This window comes from Carcharhinus amblyrhynchos, chromosome 10, assembly GCF_965287045.1.
Source record: "Carcharhinus amblyrhynchos chromosome 10, sCarAmb.v2.hapA, whole genome shotgun sequence".
Lineage (NCBI taxonomy): Eukaryota > Metazoa > Chordata > Chondrichthyes > Carcharhiniformes > Carcharhinidae > Carcharhinus > Carcharhinus amblyrhynchos.
The window spans coordinates 73,724,346-73,748,081 of record NC_137333.1 but is presented as its reverse complement, the minus strand read 5'-3'; the positions used below and the strand labels follow the sequence as shown (position 1 = coordinate 73,748,081).

Below are 23,736 nucleotides of genomic sequence, written 5' to 3'. Positions count from 1 at the left end.
CTTGGATGTTGCTTTGAGAGTTGCGTAGTGCTTCACGTCCTTAGTGTACACTTAAACTGGACCAATTGACTGGCAACACGACAGCTCAGTGACTATCACTGTTTGCTGTGCAGTTACAGGGACCCGGGTCGTATCTCCGACTTGGGTCAGTGACTGTGGGAGTGTGCACACTCTCCCCGTGCTTGCGTGGGTTTTCTCCGGGTGCTCCGGTTTCCTCCCACACCCCAGAAACGTGCTTTTAGGTTGATTTGGTGTTAATAAATTGCCCCTAAATTGGATCTCCCTTAATCTGGCGCACATGTAATTCTCTAAATTTGCATCCCTTTATTGTGGAGTCCACGAGATGTAGACAAAAGTCGTAGGTAGAAGAAGGATTGGAATGAGGCACTCACTGAGTGTTAAAATGGGCGGCGTGGCCTTGTAAAGCTGAAGGGCCTGTTTCCTGTGCTGTGTTGTTCTTTGTTCTAAACAACATATAACACTAAAGCATGTATGATATTAGGTTAGATGACCCAAGGCTTGCTCAAAGAGAGCAATTTTAAGTTGGTTTATAAAGGAAAAAAATGAGATTGAGAAGCAGAGAGATGTCAAGAGGATATTTCAGAGTTTGGGGACCAGGCAACCGAAGGCACTGCCGCCAATAGTGGAGAAAATAAAATAGGGGATGTACCAAAAGCCAGAATTAGTGGAGCACAGATATGAGGTTTGCGCAGCTGAATGCTATCACAAGAGGGAGGAATGAGGGATTTGAAAACAAGGATAAGAATTTTAAAATCAAAACATTGCTTGACCAGGAACTGATGATAAGTTCTTATGTCCTTGCATAGATGGTAGAGGTGAGGATTTTAAATGAGAGGGATAGAACAAGTTGACATGGTCAAGGGAGGTGCCAGAGTCGCAGGGAGAGAAACTAAGATGTAATTCAGTGATATTCACACTGCTACCACAACTGATCTAGGCATGGCAAATGGTGGAAAGTATAGCCAAATGGGAAGACTTCATTAGAGGGAAAGAAGCCACCACTTCTCAGTCAGATTTCTAAGGTTATTCTATTGATGCAGTCATTGACAATGAGCTCATTATTGGCAATTGGCTTGTTCACATATGTATGGATATTCTGGAGGGAGATATTGAGAGGGGTGGTGATGGCTAACTCCACAGGATCAGTGCTGGTTATAAGCAGATATATTCTTTAATATACAGGCATTCGCTCATTTAAACACACTTTTTAAAAGCATGCACAATAAGTTCATGTATTACACAAATTTAACCAGGATGGAAAATATCTAATTTTATTTACATCTATTCCTCAGATATGCCCATCTTTATCATTTGTTCTATCATCTTTTTTTGATACCAAAATATTACATTGACGTTTTAACAAAGGGAATTGCAGCACATTGATTTACTTTCCAGTCACATTAAGGACAACCGATTTCATTTAATACTAAGCACATTAATTTCTATCTTATTTTGTAGTTCAAATAATCTGAAAAGCGATGAGATTTTCCTTAATATAGAGCTATTGTACTTGTGACTAGTAGGTTCAGCTGAAAGTGTTTAAAAATTATTGCTACCTTCGTACTTGTACTTAACGGAGGGGTTATAATTAATAACATGCTTAATACTGAAGAAACAATGAGTATGATACACAAAAGGTCTTTGCTTATATATGTAAATAAGAATTTATAATTGCATATAAATAATACGCTGCTTATAACATATGGAAGCTTTTCTAGTTTGCTTTGATGTTTCTGCATTAGCCAGGTTTGATAAATTTACTTTTTTTTTTACTCTTAACAGCTACGGGTGAACCAGGAAGATGCTGTAGGTGAAGGCACTGGAAAGTTTCCAAATGAGCAACTGGGTGCCAGTTGCAGTAAACATCGCCTTAAAACTGCAGAGAACCAGGAGCAGATGAGAACAAATGTTATCCAAGAGATCATGAACACTGAACGTATCTATATCAAGCATCTGAAAGACATCTGTGAGGTATTGGGAAAAAAAATGCAACACTGAAACTGGAGGAAGTCTCCACTGTTTCATACCAGGGGCAGTTTGTCACTTTCATTGAATCTTAGTAAGTTTGCAACATGGAAGGAGACCAGTTGGTCTATCATGTCTGTGCTGGCTCTCTACAAGAGCAACTCAGCTAGTCCCTCTTCCCTGCCTTTTCCCCATAATGTGGGTATGCCGGCGTTGGACTGGCGTAAACACAGTAAAAAGTCTGACAACACCAGGTTTTAGTCCAACCTATTTATTTGATAATATTCTCACTAGCTTTCGAGGGGACAGCCTCTTCGTCAGGTGAATGGAGAGTTCTGGCCTCAGACAGAGCATATAAAGCACAGACAGTTTAGAGATTACTGATTAAAATGCGAATCCTTACACCTAACCTGCTGTTCAAGACCTGAAGTGGCTGATAATGTGAGTGGTAGGAGCACTGATCACAGTTTAAAGAGATGTGTATTGTCTCCAGACAGTACAGTAAGTGAGGTTTTGCAAACCCAGGCAAGTCACGGGGGTTACAGATAGTGCGACATGAACCCAAGATCCCTGTTGAGACCGTCCTCATGTGTGCGGAACTTGGCTATCAGTCTCTGCTCAGCGACTCTGCGCTGTCGTGTGTCGTGAAGGCCGCCTTGGAGAATGCTTACCCGAAGGTCAGAGGCTGAATGCCCGTGACCACTGAAGTGTTCACCAACAGGAAGGGAACAGTCTTGCCTGGTGACTGTCGAGCGATGTTCATTCATCCTGTGATCAGTGCTCCTACCGGACTGATCACAGGATGAATGAACATCGCTCGACAGTCACCAGGCAAGACTGTTCCCTTCCTGTTGGCGAACACTTCAGTGGTCACGGGCATTCAGCCTCTGACCTTCGGGTAAGCATTCTCCAAGGCGGCCTTCACGACACACAACAGCGCAGAGTCGCTGAGCAGAGACTGATAGCCAAGTTCCGCACGCATGAGGACGGTCTCAACAGGGATCTTGGGTTCATGTCGCACTATCTGTAACCCCCGTGACTTGCCTGGGTTTGCAAAACCTCACTTACTGTACTGTCTGGAGACAATACACATCTCTTTAAACTGTGATCAGTGCTCCTACCACTCACATTATCAGCCACTTCAGGTCTTGAACAGCAGGTTAGGTGTAAGGATTCGCATTCTAATCAGTAATCTCTAAACTGTCTGTGCTTTATATGCTCTGTCTGAGGCCAGAACTCTCCATTCACCTGACGAAGAGGCTGTCCCCTCGAAAGCTAGTGAGAATATTATCAAATAAATAGGTTGGACTAAAACCTGGTGTTGTCAGACTTTTTACTGTGTTTTCCCCATAACCCTGAAAATTATTTCTATTCAGGTAATTTAGAATCTTCTGCCATTTTCCACAGAGTAGCTTAGCAAAAATGAATTGCTTTTAAAATTGTCTCACAAATGTGTGTCAAGGTGATGGTAACTTAAAATGGTTATAAAAGGTTTCCCAGTGATTGCCAACAGTAAGTACCTCATGTCCACTATTTTGGAAGGTCATTGCTTGATCGGCATGGGATTTTGTAAGTTTTCTCTCCAGCAGTGGGAGATGGAAGGTAAAAGGTAATCAAAATCGAGATAAAAGCAGGAGGTCCAGCAGTAGTAGATGATTTCCAAATCTTCCCTCTGTTCACACCCAAAAAACAAAAATTGAATTATAAACCAAGAGACTGGATTTTTGTTGCCGTCGAGCAAGACTGTAACCTGTGAGAGCAGACTATCAGTGAGACACCGAAGGTGAAGGAAAGTGTAATCACTAATGTAATATAGGGTATAATCAATTTGTATTCATCAACCTCTGACAAAAAAGCAATATGCTAATAACCAGGGTATCTTTTTAGGTGTTGCTCCAGAGGTAACTGTTGAACAGGATACCAGAGGAATTCTCCTGCTGTTTAAATTGTGCCGAGACACCTTTATATCAATCTGAGAGATTAGATGGTGTTTTGGTGTAACGTTTTCATCTGACAGACGTTGCCTGTCATGAGTGCAGCACTGTTTTGATGCTGCACTGAAGAAACACTCCAGCCTTATGTACTGAAGTCACTGAAGTGGGATTTCAACCCATAACTTTCCGATCTAGAAATAAGCATGTGACTATTATGGGCAAATTGAAAACTAATGGAAATAAAATTACATTTTCTAAATGGCCTATAATGCATCTTGCCAACTATTGTGCAAAAGTGCATCTGTGTGTTGGCATGCTGTTTCAGTTTGGGAAACATCACAAGTGTGAGAAATTCTGGCTTCAGACATCTACATTTTTCCTGTTGGATTTGATAGATAAAGGAATCCTTGGCTTCCTTTCCCCCACTGTTCAGCCTGGGGATCGTTCCTATTCTGAATGGCACAGTATTAGTTACCAAGTAGGAAAGACTTTACTCAGTGGTTGTAGGTAGCAGCAATTATGTAAGTAGTTCTTGTAATTTATAGTGAAATGTGAAAGTGTACCTTTCAAGCAAATAGAACTGCTATCAAAATTAAGCTATATTGCAGGGGCAGATCTCATTCAAGAGTGATAGGAAGTTACATTCTCTTTAAATGGACTTGAATCTGGTATATACTTGTCTGATCATCTTTAATGGTGGAAAATATGCCTTTTTAAGTTTTCAAATTGTACGTGCATGTATCTGACAACTGAATGTTACATTAGCTATGCTGAGTGTACATGTATGTGGCCATGAGAATGATATCATTATACATTTGATAATTTCAAAATTGTGCTCATGAATTCCAGCATGCTGTGATCTTCAGTTATTTCCTTTAATTAAGCCCAGTTAATAATTAATCTTCTCTATAATTCTTAAACATGCTGCAGGGTGTCTTTGCACAGCTAGGTATTTAGTGAGGGCACAAAGAGTGATTTTTGAATAATAGATTAAGGCTGACATTTATGTAAAGTCAAACTGTCATATCAAATCTTGAGAATTTTCTTTTCAAAATATCTTGCATGGAAGATCAAAACCATTTGTAAGCATTATTTCAATCTTGTTTGATACAAATTATGTGCACAGTGATTTTTATTATTTTCTTGACTTTTTAGGGATATATTCGCCAGTGTCGCAAACATACAGGGATGTTTTCTGAAGCACAGTTAAATGTCATATTTGGGAACATTGAGGAGATTTACAAATTCCAAAGGAAATTTTTGAAGGACTTAGAAAAACTATTCAACAAAGATGAGCCTCATCTGAGTGAAATCGGATCCTGTTTCCTTCAGCACGTATGTTAAATGCATAATTGCACTGATTTGATGTGCATGAATTCTAGCCAATTTCATCACTAGTACAATGTTGGAAAAACAAATAGTTTATTTTGATTCAGATTTCAGCTATTCAACTAAAGTAATAAGATACAGAATTCACTTGAATGGAACCTATAACATATTTGCAGTCAACCTTGCTCCAAAATCCCCTGGCAACTGGGACATCTTGGGCACATCAGCAGTGAGCAGTGATGGATTTATGTCCCAATCAGCTATCCTGTTTGATCTAATTCAGATTGTGAGGGACATCATAATTTTTACACTCGATATTTTCTAGGTTTCAGCAGCAACAACAGCTTCTGTAAGCAGATCTTATATTTCCTATGATTCAAAGTGCATCTTTTTTGCCTAATATCAAGTTAAGCAGCTGCATGACTCATATTCATAACACCATAATAGAAACAAGCCCCTCACTGAAATAAGTGAGACCTCGTCTCAGTTCTTCTCGCCTTGCAAAATGTGAACTGAATAACACAGGCTTTGGGCTATTAACTAATTTATTTGCATAAACTACATGAATTAACAAAATGCAGTTTGACATCATTTGAACTTATATTTTGTTATATCCTTGTGTTATGAAAGCAATAAAACTACAACTAATTTTCTGTCTAAATGTATAAGATGGAAGATCGGCTTTTTTCAGTTTAACCTTTTAAAGCTAAACTGACTCTGACAAATTAAAAAGACTGGTGCTGAATCTAGAGGCACATCTGTGACTGAGAGCAAAAGAGAGATCATCCTTGCAAACTGCTTTTTTCCTTTTGAATTAGAGGTTCATTCACAGAGGGCTCTAGATCACCTGGCAAAGGAGCATCGCTCTGAAAGCTTGTGATTTCAAATGAACCTGGTGGACTATAACTTGTGTGACCTTTCATCTCGTCCACCCCAGTCCAACACTGGCAACTCCACATTATGGTTTAATTCATATACGATGTTTGTTCATCAATAGAGGGATGAGGATCTTCAGTTACATAGATTGGAGAAGCTGGGGCTGTTCTCCTGAGAGGAGAGAAGAGAAGGTTGAGAGGAGATCTGATAGAGGTATTCAAACTTGAGTGGTCTGGACAGAGTAAATATCAAAAAACTGCTCTCACTGGTCGAAGGATTGAGATGGTATGGAGGTGCTGGTGTTGGACTGGGGTAAACACAGTAAGAAGTCTCAACACCAGGTTAAAGTCCAAAGGTTTATCTGGTAGTGATTGTTTGTGATCAGAACTCCCACTCACCTGATGAAGGGGCAAACCCCAAAAGCTAGTGACGTTTACTACGGCAGGATTGAGAACCAGAGGATAACAATTTAATGCGATTGGCAAAAGAAGCAAAAGCAACACGAGGAAAATATTTTTTACACAACGAGTGGTTAGGAACTGGAATGCACTGTCTGAGAGGGCATAATTTTATGGCCCCATTGCAGTGGGGTTGGACTGGAAAATGTGGTGAGCCGTTCAAAAGTCCATTGACTTGGGAGAAACCAGAAATCCTGCCAGCAGGCCGGGCTGTGTAGTCGAGGCAGATTCAAACATGGCTCCAAAAGAAATTTTGATTTTTATCTGAAGAGGAAATATTTGCAGGTCTACAGGAAAAGTGCAAAGGAATGGTGCTAGGTGAATTGCTCTAATAAAGAGCTGGCACGAACATGATAGTCTCAATGGTGTTCTTTTGTGCTGTAACCAATTTATATTGAAAGAAAACAATATGCATTGATAAACCAAACTGTTTGCCAATGAGCACAATCATATCAATGAACAAAAATTTGGGCGTTCCAATGTTTACAGCTTCAGTAGCTCACAGAAATGAGCAGCATACATATCAACATATTGAACTGATTACTGCTTCAAATCACTATTTGCTGCTATCATTCATGCTAGTGGGAACTTGCAGTCCCGCCAAGGCATACCCCATCCTGGATTTCCCAGTGGTAAGGGTGTATTCAACAGCAAACTCCACTGACAATGGCGTGACCATACAATCCCGTTGCCAGCGAGCAGTGCCCCACTTCTCACTGCTACCAACACTCAGTAGAGAGAGAGAAAAGTCCTGCCGCATTGAGAGTCTAAAGTTGGTTTGAGCATGCTGTTTTTTGTAATGTAAAGGGCAAAGTCTTGTGCCCTTCTCATCTCATCTCATCTCATCCATCCCTCCTGTGCTCACTGAGCAATGGTTTTGCTCCTCCCAATTTTTGTAATCTCCTCCAACTCTGCAGCCTTCTGAGATATCTGCATGTCTCCAATTCTAGTCTCTTGAGCATGCCTAATTTTAAATGCTTCACTTTTGATGGTTGTGTCTTTAGCTTAAGCCCTGGAATTCCCTCCCTAAACTTCTCTGCCTCTTCACCTTCCTCTCCTCCCTTAAGGCATTTGTTAAAATCTCTCTCTTTGACTATGTTTTTGGTCTTCTGTTCTAACATTTCCTTATATGGCTTGGAAGCAAATTCTGTTTGCTTACAACTCTGTGAAGTGCCTTTTGATGTTTCACTATGATAATGGTCATATTTTAATGCAAATTTATGTTGTGCTGCTTATGAAAAGTAAACAATTAAATATTCTCAATTTTTCAAGGAGTGAAACAAGATTGAATTATTTGAATGGATTTACTTGCTTGCAAAATGCTGTAGATTGCAATGCATATGTTAAAGCCTTGCAAAATATGCCTAAAAGCTAGAGCCAACTGATTTGCTGAATATAAAATATGAACTGCCAGCGTAAATGGTTGCCATTTTGAAATATGAAAAAAAAGTACTTCTAATTAAATCAATGTGACAAATGAATTGATTCTGCAAGGATACCTTTGTGCACAAAGTGTTATATAAACCTTGAATGTAATTGTCTTTGGCATCAAATGCAAAGAATTCATCAAATTTATTCTGAGACACTTTGATTATGGCATCTTTGTAAGGATCCCACTTTCAACCACATTTAGCAGTTTCAATTTCAGGTTCATCCCTCCACAACAAATCTCTCCATTTGTTACCTTGGATACTCTGCATTCCTGAACAAAATGTCTGTATATCTAAAGTTTTCCATCTTGTATTCCATTTGCCATGCTCTTATGCAGTCACTTTAGGCTATCTAAATTCCCTTGAAGCCTGTTTACATCCTCCTCACAACTCATATTCCCACCAAGTTTTGTCATTGGCAAACTAAGAAATGTTGGTTGGAAGTCTCCACTGTTCACACCAGCAGGATTCTCTGGTCCCACTGGCAGTACAGGTTTTCTGCTGGCGTGGGGTGATGTCAGCGGGAATTCCTATTGACAGTGGTGGCACCAGGGAATCCTGTTTCTAGCAAATAATGCATCACCTCCCGCTGACAGGAAACACATGGCTGGGACACCAGAGAATCTCGCCGATTACGTTTGATCCCCAACTCCAAATCATTGATATAGATTGTAAATAGCTCGGGCCCAACAACTGATCCTTGAAGTCACAGATTGTCAACTTGTGAATGATCTGTTTATTTTCTCTTTTCTGCCCGTAAATCAATCATTAACCCATTGCTAGTATTTATACAACCAACACACCATTATTTTCTAAGTGTCCAGTTATTGTAAAATACTACTGATGCCAGGCTAACAGGTCTGTAATTCCTAGTTTTCGCTCTCTCCCACTTTCTTAAATAATGGGATTATATTTGGTACCTTTTCAGTCTGTAAGAATCATACCAGAATCTATAGAATTTTGGCAGATGACCACAAAAATTTCTAGAGCTTCTTGCTACACTCTAGGACATAGATCCCAAATCCAGGTCCAAGTCCAAATTGTTCAACTTCCAGTCCCATTTCAGTGTAGCATTTCTTAGCAGAAAAGGGAAGTTGATTTGTATGCTGCACGCAGGCTTAAACATGACTTCTTGTGCTGAAAGAATTTGGTCATCTAACATCTGGGTCGACCTGTATGCCGTGATCTATGGTATACAATATCCAGTTCATAGTTTTTGATTTAACTTTTGATACTGGTGCAGAAGACATGTTTGTGAACGTGGCTCTAAGAAACATTGATTGCTGGTGATTTTTTTAAAAATTTCAATGAGGTTGAGAAACAATTTGAAGTGTAATGATCAATTTTGTTTGATTAACTACTATTGTTCCTTTACAGAAAGAAGGGTTTGGAATATACTCTGAATATTGCAACAATCACCCTAGTGCATGTGCTGAACTTGCCAAACTAATGAAACAGAGCAAATATCGACACTTCTTTGAGGCCTGCCGACTGCTTCAACAGATGATTGACATCGCCATTGATGGCTTTCTTCTTACTCCAGTCCAGAAGATCTGTAAATACCCACTACAGCTTGCTGAGTTGCTCAAATACACTACCCCAGATCACAGGTATAGAATGAAGTCCAAATGTATTAACAGACTCTGAAAAAATTATAAATAAAGTATATTCTTCTCCCTTGTGACAATCCATCATCCTTAAATGAGAGTAGTATTTTCAAAATTTAAGAGTAACTTTGAACACAAAAAATTGCACTTAAAAACATTTAAACAACCAGCTTGAAACGTATTGGTGATCACAGATTACTTCATATTGGGTGCCTGCAGCTGGGCTAGGGGATAAGTCTTTTGAATAACGCCAATTTGTATTTGTTAAATTTGACTGCATGATTATAGTGGAAGGTTATATTTCAGATTTCCTTTAAGGTCCAGCAACTTCATATAGGTTAAGCATCTTACCAAAGGTGTTTTTTTTTCCAGACTATAGCTACTCCGAGATCTCCAGTATGTGAAGTTGAGTCATTTTGCAAATGAAAATATAGTGCTCTATGATGCCCATTGTGTTGAATCCTGCATTTCACTGAAGTGTTATGGATAAAAGTGAGATAAAGCCTGCTCACTTTTTAAGACTATTGAAGAAAGCATTTAAAGGGGGAAGAAATCCCAAAAAAACAGATAGGGATGACACTTACCTCTTTCTGTATAAAATTTTTACAGATAGAAAATATAACACCAACGGAGCTTTACCCTGCATCTGAAAATGTTTATGCCTGACCTAGTTAAGAGACCACTAAACCAGCAAAAATGTTTCATTCCTCAAAATCAAATACAAAATCCAGCCAAAAATTATGAATTCAATTTAAAAGATCTTTTTGATAACTTTCTTTGCTCCCCTGCTGAATGCATTAATCAGAGGTACAGTTTTAAGAGTTTGTGAGGCTTTTCAGATGTACGCCCAAAGGGTGGATGTGAGTCTTAATAATGCATGCGAGTGTTCTCCCTTTATCATGGTGGCATCACACGTGCACCAATTCCTACCTTTGCCTAACATCCACAATTGCACTCTTCTAGAGGTAGTCACAGGTTAGTGTTCAAGAAAAGTAACCTTGGTCAGTTATCCATTTCCCTGATCCAGAGGCCTGGGACCAATTATAATGTCCTTGCTGACACCCAAGATCGGTTAACTTCAATTGAGAATGGGAGTGGAACCTTTCAAAACTGTTTGGCCCAGCTGGTCACAGCTATAACCAACAGTAGGGAATTTAAAATAACTTTTTGGCATTTTGAACATGAAAAATATGCTTCTATTAAACATGCACAGCAGGGATGATGTATAGCTGACCGTGGTTGGATGTTTCAAAGATGGAATGTAATTGGGTGCATTTTGTTTGCTGCGATATATTACATCTCACATCAAAGATCAATGTTTCAAACTCTGTTTGGAAAACCAGTTTTGTTGTAACATAGTCATTTTATATCAAGCTGGATGGATAGTGTTGCTGCTCCTCTTGTTCTAAATTGTATTTGATTGAAATCTAGGAACCTGCACTATGGCAGTTGTTGAACAGTGTCAAAGATTAATCAAAGCTCTTGCCATTTCAGTGACTACAAAAACATCGGTGCTGCATATGAAACCATGAAGAATGTAGCACGTCTGATTAATGAACGCAAAAGACGATTAGAAAGTATAAACAAGATCGCTCAGTGGCAAGTGTCCATTGTAAATTGGGAGGTACATTTTGCATTTCTATTCTGTAATTAGATTGCTTCGGTTTATATAAATTTTTGATATTTCTATTAGTTTTGGGGCAAGCAATTTTAATATCTAATTGCTGAGATTTGCTGTTAATTACATCAAATCCTAATAGATGTGCATTGCCCTGGAAAAAGTGGTGGAGAAATAGCTGTCTTCTCCTTGCAAAATATGTACTGTTTCACCCAAACTGCCTAGATCGCAGCAGCCAATGATATAAAAATGTCAGTACTGGAATAAGTTCTCCCTGATTTGTTCCAGTGTCAAACTCAAAAACACAACAGCCTTCAGAGCTTTTACATCAAGCAAGGAAACTCTGATCATAAATCATTGCAATGTTTTGTGGCACTACGAAATCCCCTCTGCCTTTCTCCAAGAGAAACAAACAGTCCTAGCTTCTGAAATCTCTCTTCATAACAGGTTTCAGAGATAAGGAATTCATGAATTTTGTCTGCCTTCTCTCCAATGCCTTCATGTTCTTCCTTATGTATGCTAGTTATAACAGGGATGCAACACCCCAGCTGGGGTCAAACTAGTGTTTTGTACAAGTTGAGCATAACCTTGTTCTTGGACTCTGTGTGCTCTTATTAATAAAGCTTAGCATACTGTATGCTTTATTAACCAATCTCTCCACCTCTCCTGCCACCTTCCTTGATTTATGTACATATACATTCAGGTCCCTCTGCTCTTGCACCCCATTAGAGTTGTGTCTTTAATTTACATTATATCTCCATTTTTTGCCAATCAAATGAATCACTTTGCATGTCTCTGCATTGAACTTCATCTGCCATCTGACTGCCCATTCCATCAGCTTGACTGTTTCCTTCTGAAATTCTATACAATCTTTTTCATAGTTTCATGCTTTCAAGTTTTGTATTATCCACAAATTGTGCCCAGTGCACCAAGGCCTGGGTCATTAATGTATATCTGAAAAAGGGTCCCAGCACTGACACCTGGGGAGTTCTACTACACACCTTGCAACCTGAAAAACATCCATTAACCACTACTCCCTGTCACTTAGCTAAGTGTGTATCCATGTTGGTGGTGCCCCTTTTATTGCATGAGCTATGACTTTGTTCTCAAGTCTATTGTGTGACACTATATCAAATACCTTTGGAAGTCCATGTACACCGCATCAACAACATTGCTGTCAACAATCTGACTCTGTTACCTCTTCAAAAAACTCCAGTAATTTAGTTAAACACAATTTTCCCTTAAGTCCTTGCTGTTTTCCTTAATCAGTGACTTTCCCTTCTTCATAATGTCAGAAGTGGGGATGTTCACTGATGATTGCTTAATGTTCACCATTTGTGACTCCTCAAATACTTAAACAGTCCATGTCCATGTGCAACAAGACATGGGCAAATATCCAGATTGACAAGTGGCAAGTAACATTTCTACTACTTGAGTGCGAGGCAATACCATCTCCAACAAGAGAATCTAAACATGGCCTTTTGACATTAAATGAGATTACCATCGCTGAATTCCCCACTAGCAAAAACTGAACTGGACCAGCTATATAAATACTGTGGCTATAGCAGCAGATTAGAAGCTAGGAATCCTGCGTAACTCGATTCTTGACTCCCCAAAGCCTACTCACCATCTGCAAGGCAGACAGGCGTGTGATGGAATGATTTCCACTTGCCTGGATGTGTGCAACTCCAAGAACACTCAAGAAACTGGAATAAGCAACCAACTTGATTGGCATTCTCTCCACCACTGTGGCAGCAATGTATGCCATACACAAGACACAATGCAGCAACTCACCAAGGCTCCTTTGAAAGCACCTTCCAAACCTGCAATCTCTACCACCAAGAGGGACACGGGTAGCAGTTGCAAGTGAACACCACCACCTACAAATTCCTCTCCAAACAATACACTATCCTATATTTGTTATCACTGGTGCATCATATGGTCTGCATCATTTCAAGGAGGCAGGTCACCATCAACTTCCAGATGGAAATTAGGGATGAGCAATAAATGTGGCAGTCTTGTCCATGTAACTATTACTTTTGCCCCAAATTTTTATTTTGAGAAGGCTTCCCACTACCTAAGTTAAGCCGACTGGCCTATAATTGCTGAGTTTACCTTGAGCAATTCTTCTGTCTTCTGGCAACACTCCTGAGCATAGGGAACACTGAAAAAGAATGGCCTGTCCCTCCATGATTTGCACTGTCACCTCCCCCATGTTCTTGGATGCGTCTCTTCTGGTCCTTGTACCTAATCAAATTTAAGTACAGCCATCCAGAACAATACCACCCCATTATCAATTCAAAATCCTTCCAGTGTCTAAACTACCTCCTCTTTTATCAATGGCCTGGTTAGCTTCCTTGGTAAAGGCAGATGCAAAGTATTTGTTTAATACCTTAGCTTTGCTGCCTTCTCCAAACTTAATTCTCCTTTTTGGTTCCTAATTGGCCCTACTATCTTTTTTTTTGCCACGTTTTTACTATGTATATGTCTGTAGAAGATTTCTGATTCCCTTTTATTAACTGCCAGTCTCTTTTCATACTTCCTCTTCACTTATGTTTTTCACCTCCTCTAAACCTTCATCCCCTCAGTCCTTGCATACTTTAAAGCTGTGGCTACATAAATGTGCTATCCATAAAGCGCTCAACCTCACGGATGTGACGCAGTGATGCCAAGTGCTGCTCTAGTTCTCAAACCCAAGTTGTTATAACTGAACAGTTCCTGCACATATGGTTATCCAGGACACAGGCAGCTCCCTGGAGTTCCACATAGCACAGGATGGAAATCAAAGGAATGCTGACACTTTTCTATTTAGCAGTAACAAGGTTAACTAATAACGAACCTTGCCAATACTAATAAGCCTTAACTGCTGTCAAACCTCACAAAAAGGATAAATCCAACTAATACTTAACACAACTATTTAGTAGTAATAAACCTTCCTTACAAAATAAAACTCAGGACTCAGCAACTATTCACTTGTTGTTTATTATTAATACTTTATATTTTTAATTTTTAGCCTGCAAGTTGTTTGGACTTGGTCCCTAAGCGACAATACTCACCAGCCATTTGGGACATTGTTTTGCTGCCATACCTTGATTTTTGTTTCTGAATGTGCTTCTGAAGCTACAGCCTGTGTAATAACCTGCCCCACTTTCCCCTGAACCCTTGCTCTTTCTCTAATGTTTTGGCCCAAACTTGTCTCCAAACTCTAATGTTTTTGCATTATGTTGAAATTCTGTACTACTTAATTTTGACCACCAGAGTGAGCTCTGTTAGCACTTTGGAGGCACCTTGTGGTCTTAACTGGTACTCTTCCTGCACCAACAGGAAGGATAATGTGTTATATTGTTGGAGTGGCTCTATGTACCATGTCATTTACCTGTATATTTTTCAGGGACCAGATGTTTTAACTAGAAGTTCAGAATTGATCCATTCTGGAGAGTTGGCTAAAATCTCATGCCAAGGAAAGAGCCAACAGAGAACATTTTTTCTGTTTGACCACCAACTGTTTTTCTGTAAAAAGGACTTGTTGAGACGAGATATGTTATACTATAAAGGACATATTGACATGGATGAGATAAAAATATTGGACACAGAAGATGGCAAAGACAAAGATTTTAACATTAATGTAAAAAATGCCTTCAAACTGAGAAGTAAATCAACAGAAGAGGTCTACCTATTCTGTGCTAAAAAGCCAGAAGACAAACAGCGCTGGCTGCAAGCATGTATAGATGAAAGAAAAAGGGTAGAAGAAGACAAAGAAATGGGTAAGTTTGAGTTCTGAACATTTAAAAGGAGGGAAAATAGGTGCAGCAATTGGTTTCCTACCCTCCTGGTTGGGCAGTCATTCTTCAAGGAAAAACCTGACAATGAGACTTTACAGAATAATTACAGAGCATGGTAACCAAACAAAATTCAGTCTCAGCAACACTTACAAACTTCTAACATTCCGTTTCCCCAACCAAGAGGTATCGAGGTCCAAGTGATGAACTATTTGAGGTTAGATAAAGTGGAAATATTCTGCGTACATTGCTTAGCTACCCATTGACTACATTTGTTGGGAATTTGGAGAAGTACAATGGATCACGGTGCAGTCACATTACTTTCTTTCATTACCAAAGAAGCAAAGTGGAGGCTACAAATGTAATATACTTGACCATTGAATCTTTTGTGTTTCCCCCCTAATTTGCTTCCCATAATTCATTAAGGCAGTACTTTTCCCAAGAACATATCCTTATATTTTATTACAATGAATTGTAATTGCTTCCATTGCCTTTGAGAATCTGCGTTTATCGTAGTTGAGTCAAGAGATTCTGGGTTTGAAATGGAAACATCACTTTGAGACTTATGCTCATAATTTGGGCTGATACTTCATTCAAGTAAATAGGCAGTGCTGCATTTTCATAAGTGTTGCATTTGAGATGGGGATGTTAAACCGATGCCTAGTCCAAATAAGTAAATGGAGATAATAGAGCCCATGCCACTTTATTGAAAGAGAGCCAGAAATTTTCCTGTTTTCGTCATTAATATTCATCCATCAACAAACATTACCAAAAACAATGAATGGTCAGCATATTTTAGGGACATTATCAAAAATATATTGGCTGCTGCAGCAGCCTACAAACCAAGTGGTTGTATTTCAAAAATTTCGTCATTGTCTCTGAAGTAGTTTGGGGATGGTATTACATAAATATAAATCTCTCTTTTCAGAGTTACCAACAAATGTCAAATGTCTAAGGTATCATCAACCTAATATATATTAGTTGTCCTTTGTGACTGTGTTAAGTGTCACTACCAGTGTAATGATTTGGTGGCTCTATCTCCTGATCCTTAGCTAAGCTCCTGATCTGAGTTGTTCTATGAAAGAAAGAGAAGGAAATCAAAGAGGGAAGCTCCTTTTTTGTTTTGGCAATTGGCAATAAAAGAATTTCATGTTGTTAAAAGTGTAAAAGTTCAGTAACTGTTAACTTTGCTCAATAACTAAATATTTAAATGTCTAAAACCATTACTGATTTAATTTGCTAGTATTTAAGGCATTGTAATGAGGTAATTAAATTAATTCCAAAGATTGATCTTGAGATACTAAATCTTCATTATATTACTGTGTTTCCACTAATGTGATTGAGTGTCCTTCTATTTAAAGAATAAAGATCATTTGCACAGGCTTGACACTTGATTGAAGACTTGGATGAGTTGTGTTCTTCTGACTACAGAAATGTTCCTTTTCTATATATTACATCGGAATATAGATCAGTGTACTGTGAATGAAAATATAGTGGCATTTTGCATCGTGTATCCATGTTTTATTGAAAACAAAAACTGGAATATAGTACAGTATATCAGTAAGTATTTGGAAGAGGAGCTTCAGATGGGACTCTGTCAGAATGTCTTCTTTGCCAGCTGTTTTCATTCAGCAAGTACATCATCCAAATCCATGTTCATGATTCAGTAGATTAACACGAAGCTGAAAGAGAGGTACAGGTGCAACACAGATGTAAGATTGGATGTTTGCATCACGGGGAGGAGGAAGTGGGATGTGACTCACGTATGGGAATCATGAACTCAATAGGCCTGTTTGAACTTGATGCTAATTTCAAGCAAACTTCATTTTCATTGATAGCAGGGCTTGCTTTATTCTGTAATGTGGAGTTGCAGAACGTGGAATTATAAAAGACAGATGAGCTGTGAGGCACTGAAAACTTATTTAAATTGTCAGCCCTTTCAAAAAAAAAATTGCCCATCTGTGTCTGAGAGGATTGGGGGATAAAACCTAGGATGTTTCAATAGCTGTTTGTTTACATAACTGTAAATACTATCATTTTAGCAATATTAATAGAACATAGAACACTACAGCACAAACAGGCCCTTTGGCCCACTAGTTGCACTGACCACTTCTATACCTACTAAGCCATAGACCTATCTATAACCCCCAATCCCATTAGATCCCATATACTCATCCAGAAGTCTTTTAAAAGACCCCAGCGAGTTCGCCTCCACCACCACCGACGGCAGCCTATTTCATTCACTCACCACCCTCTGAGTGAAAAACTTACCCCTAACATCTCCTCTGTACTTGCTTCCCTGCACCTTAAATCTGTGTCCCCTCGTAGCAACCATTTCAGCCCTGGGAAATAGCCTCTGAGAATCCACCCTCTACTCCTCTCAACATCTTAAACCTCGATCAGGTCGCCTCTCAACCTTCGTCTCTCCAGGGAGAAGAGTCCCAGCTCCCTCAACGTATCTTCATAAGGCATGCCTCCCAGTCCAGGCAACATCCTTGTAAATCTCCTTTGCACCCTTTCAATAGCTTCCACGTCCTTCCTATAGTGAGGCGACCAGAACTGCGCACAGTACTCCAAGTGGGGTCTGACAAGGGTCTTATAAAGTTGTAGCATTACCTCCTGACTCCTAAACTCAATCCCTCGATTAATGAAGGCCAGTACACCATATGCCTTCTTGACCACATCCTCCACCTGCGAGGCCGATTTAAGAGTCCTATGGACCCGGACCCCAAGATCCCTCTGCTCTTCAACACTGTTAAGACTCCTACCCTTGATATTGTATTCCTTCATCCCACTGGTCCTGCCAAAATTGACCACTACACATTTATCTCCATTGAAGTCCATCTGCCACTTCTCCGCCCAGTCTTGCATCCTATCTATGTCTCACTGCAACTTCTGACATCCCTCCAGACCATCCACAACACCACCAACCTTCGTATCGCCTGCGAACTTACTAACCCATTCCTCCACTTCCTCATCCAGGTCATTTATGAAAATGACAAACAGCAAGGGTCCTAGAACAGATCCCTGGGGCACTCCACTGGTGACCGACCTCCATGCAGAAAAAGACCCATCCACAACCACTCTCTGCCTTCTGCAGGCAAGCCAGTTCTGGATCCACAAGACCAAAGCCCCCTGGATCCCATGCCCCCTCTCCTTCTCAAGAAGTCTTGCATGGGGGACCTTATCAAACGCCTTGCTGAAGTCTGTGTAAACCACGTCTACCGCTCTTCCTTCGTCAATGTGCTCAGTCACATTCTCAAAGAACTCAACTAGGCTCATAAGGCATGATCTGCTCTTGACAAAACCATGTTGACTATTTCTGATCATTCTAAACTTCTCCAAATGCTCATAAATCTTGTCCCTCAGAAGCCTCTCCATCAACTTACCAACCACTGAGGTCAGACTCACCGGTCGGTAATTTCCCAGCCTATCCCTGTTCCCTTTCTTGAAAATAGGAACCGCATCCGCAATCCTCCAGAACCTCTCCCGTCTCCATCGACGACGCAAAGATCATCGCCGGGGCTCTGCAATCACTTCCCTCACCTCCCACAGTAACCTGGGGTACATCCTATCCGGCCCTGGCGATTTATCTATCTTGATAGAGTTTAAAAGTTCTAACACATCCTCTTCCTTAACATCCACATACTCAATCTTTTCAGACTGCCGCAAACCTGTAGTACAACCTCCCAGATCACTTTCCACCGTGAATACCAAGGCAAAGTACTCATTAAGCACCTCTGCCATTTCTTCCGGTTCCACACAGACTTTTCCCCCTTCACCTTTTATAGGTCCTATCCCTTCTCCTTGTCCTTTTACTTTCACATATTTGTAGAAGGCCTTGGGATTCTCCTTAATCTTACCTGCCAAGGCCTTCTCATGACCCCTTCTGGCTCTCCTAATTTCCTTTTCCTTTTTAAGCTCCTTTCTACAAGCCTTATACCCCTCTAGATCTTTAACATCTCCTAGCTCTCTGAACCTGTTATACACCTTTCCTTCCTGACTAGGTTCACCACAACCTTCGTGCACCACGGTTCCTGCGTCCTACCAAAACCTCCTTGTATCTTCGGAACATTATCGTGCAGAGCTCCAGTCAAACATTCCTTGAATATCCGCCACCTTCCTTCTGTACTTTTCCCCAAGGACGCCTCCTTCCAGCTTATTTGTCCAATTATCTGCTTGACGTCTTCATATTTCCCCTTACTCCAGACAAACACCTTCCTAGCCTGCCTGATCCTATCTCTTTCCAATGCTATTGTGAAGGAGATAGAATTATGATCTCCATCCCCAAGATGCTCTCCTACCGAGAGATCCGACACCTGTCCTGGTTCATTAGCCAGCACCAGGTCAAGTACAGCCTCTCCTCTCATAGGCTTATCCACGTACTGTCAGGAAACCCTCCTGAACACACCTAACAAACTCCTCCCCATCCAAACCCCTTACCCTTGGGAAATTCCAGTCGGCTGCTTTCTACTTTGTAACTGTGTTGGGCTTTCTAATTTCTGTTCATGGTTTGATTGATAATTTAGAGGTAATTAAAGGATTTAGCAGTCTTTGATGTCTGGATATAAGACTTTTAATAAAGGATTAAATACTTGAGGGAATTTAAATGCTTTGAATGGCTTTCTTGAATGCTTTTTTATATAGTGAATGCTAATAGATATTTAGAACAATATTATGCAAAATGCATAGTAGATAATGGAGTATGTTTGAAAAGGTCACGTATTAATGAAGAATTTTCTTTCTTTCAGGATTTGTAATACCAGAAAACCAGAAGAAACAAGCAATGTCAAATGCCAAAAAATCCAGGCATGGGAAGATGAAGGGTGAGTAGGAGTACGTATTTAGAAGGTTTCCGTTGTGTAGTTTGGTAAAATATTTAAGGAGTTTATACAGGCTTCAGATTTTGAGCTGATCATTTCATTGTTGCTTTTAAAATAAATGATGTCTAACATATTAAAGACTTAAAAAATTAAATGAGTATCTTCTGGATCCAGTTTGATCGTAGAAGGACATTAGAGGAATTTTCTATACTTTTAAAATCTCCCTCAGAGTTTTTTTTCATTTCTTCCAGGAAATTACAGGGTACATAGTGAGTGTATGTATTGCTTATGTATACTATCGCAACTGTGTGGGTTAAGCAGCTCATTTCCTGTTTGACATTCTGATATGTTTGCAGTACATAGCAATTGGCAACCTGCAACTTATTCACAGCAACCAAAATAGTTTTAATTTCCCACTGTTCAGGTAATAAAATGTTCTGGTAAACGTGATAATAGCATGTTGTTGCTAGAGGAACAATGAAAATATAATAGAACCCCAGCAAGTAACCTTGTTTTAACAATCTTAAGGCAAGGAGTATAATGTGACTTCAAACCCTGTATTTTTTTCAAGGGCAGAGGAAAGAATGGTTCCAGCTAGTACTTGCAGTCACTGAATAAATCAGAATCCTTTTCATAAGATTACAGGATTTCTGATTTTTCCCATGAAAACAAAAATCATTTGCGACATCATGAGCTCATTTTTGTTTGTGTAAAATCCCTGCTGTCCTCTTACTGACTGTAATAATATGGCTGAATATCTGCTTGTGCTGTGCATGGCATATATAATACAGATCAATGAGATTGGCTGAATTTCAGGAGGCATTCCAGGCCCCCACCCTCTTTTTAAAAAAAACTTCCCAGCACATTTCTGCTGAACCTTTCCCCTCTTACCTTGAACTTGTACCCCCTAGTAATTGTCATTACTAGGGGGAAAAGGCTTCCAACTTTTCATCTTATCTATACCCCTCGTAATTTTATAAACTTCGACCAGGTCACCCCTCAGCCTCTGTCTATCCATGGAGAATAATCTCAGTTTATTCAATCTCTCCTCATGGCTAATACACTCCATACCAGACAACATCCTGGTAAACCTTTTCTGTACTCCCTCCAAAGCCTCCACATCCTTTTGGCAGCATGGCACCCAGAATTGGACATGGTATTTCAAATGTGGCCAAACCAACGTTTTACATAACTGTAACATAATTTGCCAACTTTTGTACTTGATACCCCAGCTGATGAAGACAAGCATGCCTTATGTGCTTTCTTCATCACCTTTTCCACTTGTGTTGACACTTTTAAGGATCTGTGGACCTGTACTCCAAGATCTGTGTTTAAGCTCCTAATGGTAACAAAAATGATAAAAAGTACATTTAATGCAGTGGGTATCAGTGTATGCATGAATGCGGACTTATTTGTTTTGTTCATTGTTTGATTCTGATTAAACAGCTAATTAACTGCAATATATGATTCTCCAATATTTACTGTCGTAGGGGTGAATTATAGTGGATTTTCAGTTCCTCCTTCACATCAATCGCTGCATCCACTCCACCAGCGACACATCACTGTGCCTACCAGCCTTCCTCAGCAACAAGTGTTTGCATTGGCTGAACCCAAACGTAAACCTTCTCCCTTCTGGCACAGCTTTACCAAGCTGACACCCTTTAAGAAATGAAAAGCCACAGTTACCATAAGGAGAAAAATCCAAACAAATCATTGTGGAGATCAAAGGTTCTGGGAGACCTTCCAGTTTTGAGTAGATGAACAATAAAGAGCCATCAATTATGAATGTTATACCTGCTTCTACTCTCCACATAGCTCAATTGAGGCCTTCCTGACATTTACAGCAGCTAGGCAATGAAGATAATAGAACTGTGAAGCAAGCAGTTACCAAAAGCTGCAGTTTCAAAATGTACTCTGGTTAACTCATAAGATATTCTCATATTTTACAGAAGGTGAGTACATATTTTCAGTAATTGAATTATGCTGTTATTGAGAACAATTGCCAGTATTCTGTCACATTGAGCCTTTCATTCCTTTCTGCACATTCATTTTAGTTAACCAGTAACCCCTTTGCCTTGATATTTTGTGGAACAGTGATGAAATGAAAAATTTGCAAAAACCCAGTTGAGACAAAACGCAAATATGATTCTACTACAAATTTGTACAAGAAAGCACATTATTAAATAAGAGATGAAACTGGTTGGTACATAGACATTTTAAGCAAGTCTGAAATGTGAAAAGCACATTGCATATTTTCTGTTTAGGAGTTCCATATTAATACAAGTCAGGAATATAAACAAAATGTTTTGATAGTAGTGTCTTGAATGTGCTTTAAATGTAGATGACTGCAGATGAATTCCTTCATTGCAACAGAAACATTGTCATCTAGTGCTCGAAAGGGGAATTGAGATCCGTCTGATCAGTATTTTTTTTTAACCTGCCAAGGCCTTAAAGTTCCTTGTTTACTTGTATTAGAGTAGCACAATAGGGCTTCTTTCTCATTCTCCATGTGGCATTAAATCCACAGTGTTAATCAAGAGTAAATTTAATCCTCACCATTCCAAATGAAGATTACCAAAACAAGCACACAGGACTTGGTGCTTTTGTTTTTATTTTGCTACTTATGGCATGGACTGTGAGCACCAAAACCAAACTACTGTGTCACCAGTTCTAAGTGGAATGTTTCTTAGTGAATACCATATGGAATTGCTTCATGTTTCCAGGAATGGGTTCATTCAGCCCTAAATAAGCATGGAGTATCAGAATTGTGATTTTTTTTTGCACCCATTTAAGTCTTGCCTTTATTCTGTAAAATAACACAGTTGCTTTGCTTTGTTGCTGTTGGGGAAATTTGTAGGAAGAATGTCATAAAATTGAATAGCATTTAAAAATGTTTATTTATAACCAAAATATTTTGGAAACAATTGCCTTTAAATTACAAAGGAGACCAATTGCTGGGGAAATGTTGCTGGCAAACTGCTGTGCAGCTTTTGTGAACCAAAGAACACTAGCCATAGTGACTAGTGATTAATCAGTACTCCATTACTCCCCTGTCATTTTGCAGGTTTTGAAAGTATCCAGTGAATGGATACTTACAAATTATCTGTAATACAAGAATTGCTTTGTATATAATGTGGATCTGTGTGTCTTGAAATTTTTATTGAGACCGATTTTTCTTTTGTGACATTTACCACCTCGTATAATAGATGGTCTGGTGTAGACTGTTACATTTCTGTGCAGTCATATGAGCAGATGGCCGCTTCAAAACCATGTAATTGGCTGCTGTACAATATTGTTATCTCAAGCATAAATGTACATAACTAATGTAACTAATTTTTGTAGATTAGTTTTATTATGTTGCAGCAAGTCAGTTACTTGCAGTTAATGTATGAAAACAGTTGCTCAAAAGTCATTTATTTTGGTGAAATAAATATGATTTTCTCATTCTAAACAATGCTTGTTCATTTTTAATTAACAGAAAAGGCTGCTTTTTTATGAGACTTGACAATGTTCACATCTGCCTGCAAAAGATGAGTCAACAGCTACGTATCATATTTTGAGATATTGTAGGATCCTTTGTTTTTGCCCTTATTCTTTCATTCTGTCCTGAATGCCTGTTTCTTGCTGGATTAAGCACCTCCATTACCAGCTGTCACAACTGGCCATTTTTGTATGGATCTATACATGGAGTGTCAGCATAGACTAAACAATGAGTTGTATTTTCAAAATCCCACAACTTCCCAAAGCATCTTGCAGCCAATGAAGCACATTTGAAGTACAGTCACTTACTATTAAGTAGGAAAAGTAACAGCCAATTTCCACACAGGAAACATTTGCAGACAGCAATTTGTTAATATTGTGATGTCGATTAAGAGTAACCTTTGACCAGGACACCA

At 39.4% G+C, this 23,736-nt stretch overlaps 1 protein-coding gene across 8 annotated transcripts in view; it reads left to right on the top strand.

Annotated features, from left to right (window-relative positions):
* Positions 1-23,294, top strand: part of LOC145349065 (spermatogenesis-associated protein 13-like) — a 288,754-nt gene extending 265,460 nt beyond the window's left edge. For all 8 annotated transcript variants that reach the window (XM_080197352.1, XM_080197345.1, XM_080197349.1 and 5 more), the window contains 7 exons: positions 1,804-1,992; positions 5,076-5,255; positions 9,391-9,623; positions 11,115-11,244; positions 14,630-15,002; positions 19,769-19,843; positions 21,331-23,294. In XM_080197352.1, coding sequence (XP_080053478.1) covers positions 1,804-1,992; positions 5,076-5,255; positions 9,391-9,623; positions 11,115-11,244; positions 14,630-15,002; positions 19,769-19,843; positions 21,331-21,512 — 1,362 coding nt within the window. In that variant the 3' untranslated portion in view covers positions 21,513-23,294. The remainder of the gene's footprint in view (positions 1-1,803; positions 1,993-5,075; positions 5,256-9,390; positions 9,624-11,114; positions 11,245-14,629; positions 15,003-19,768; positions 19,844-21,330) is intronic.
* Positions 23,295-23,736: the final 442 nt, after the last annotated feature.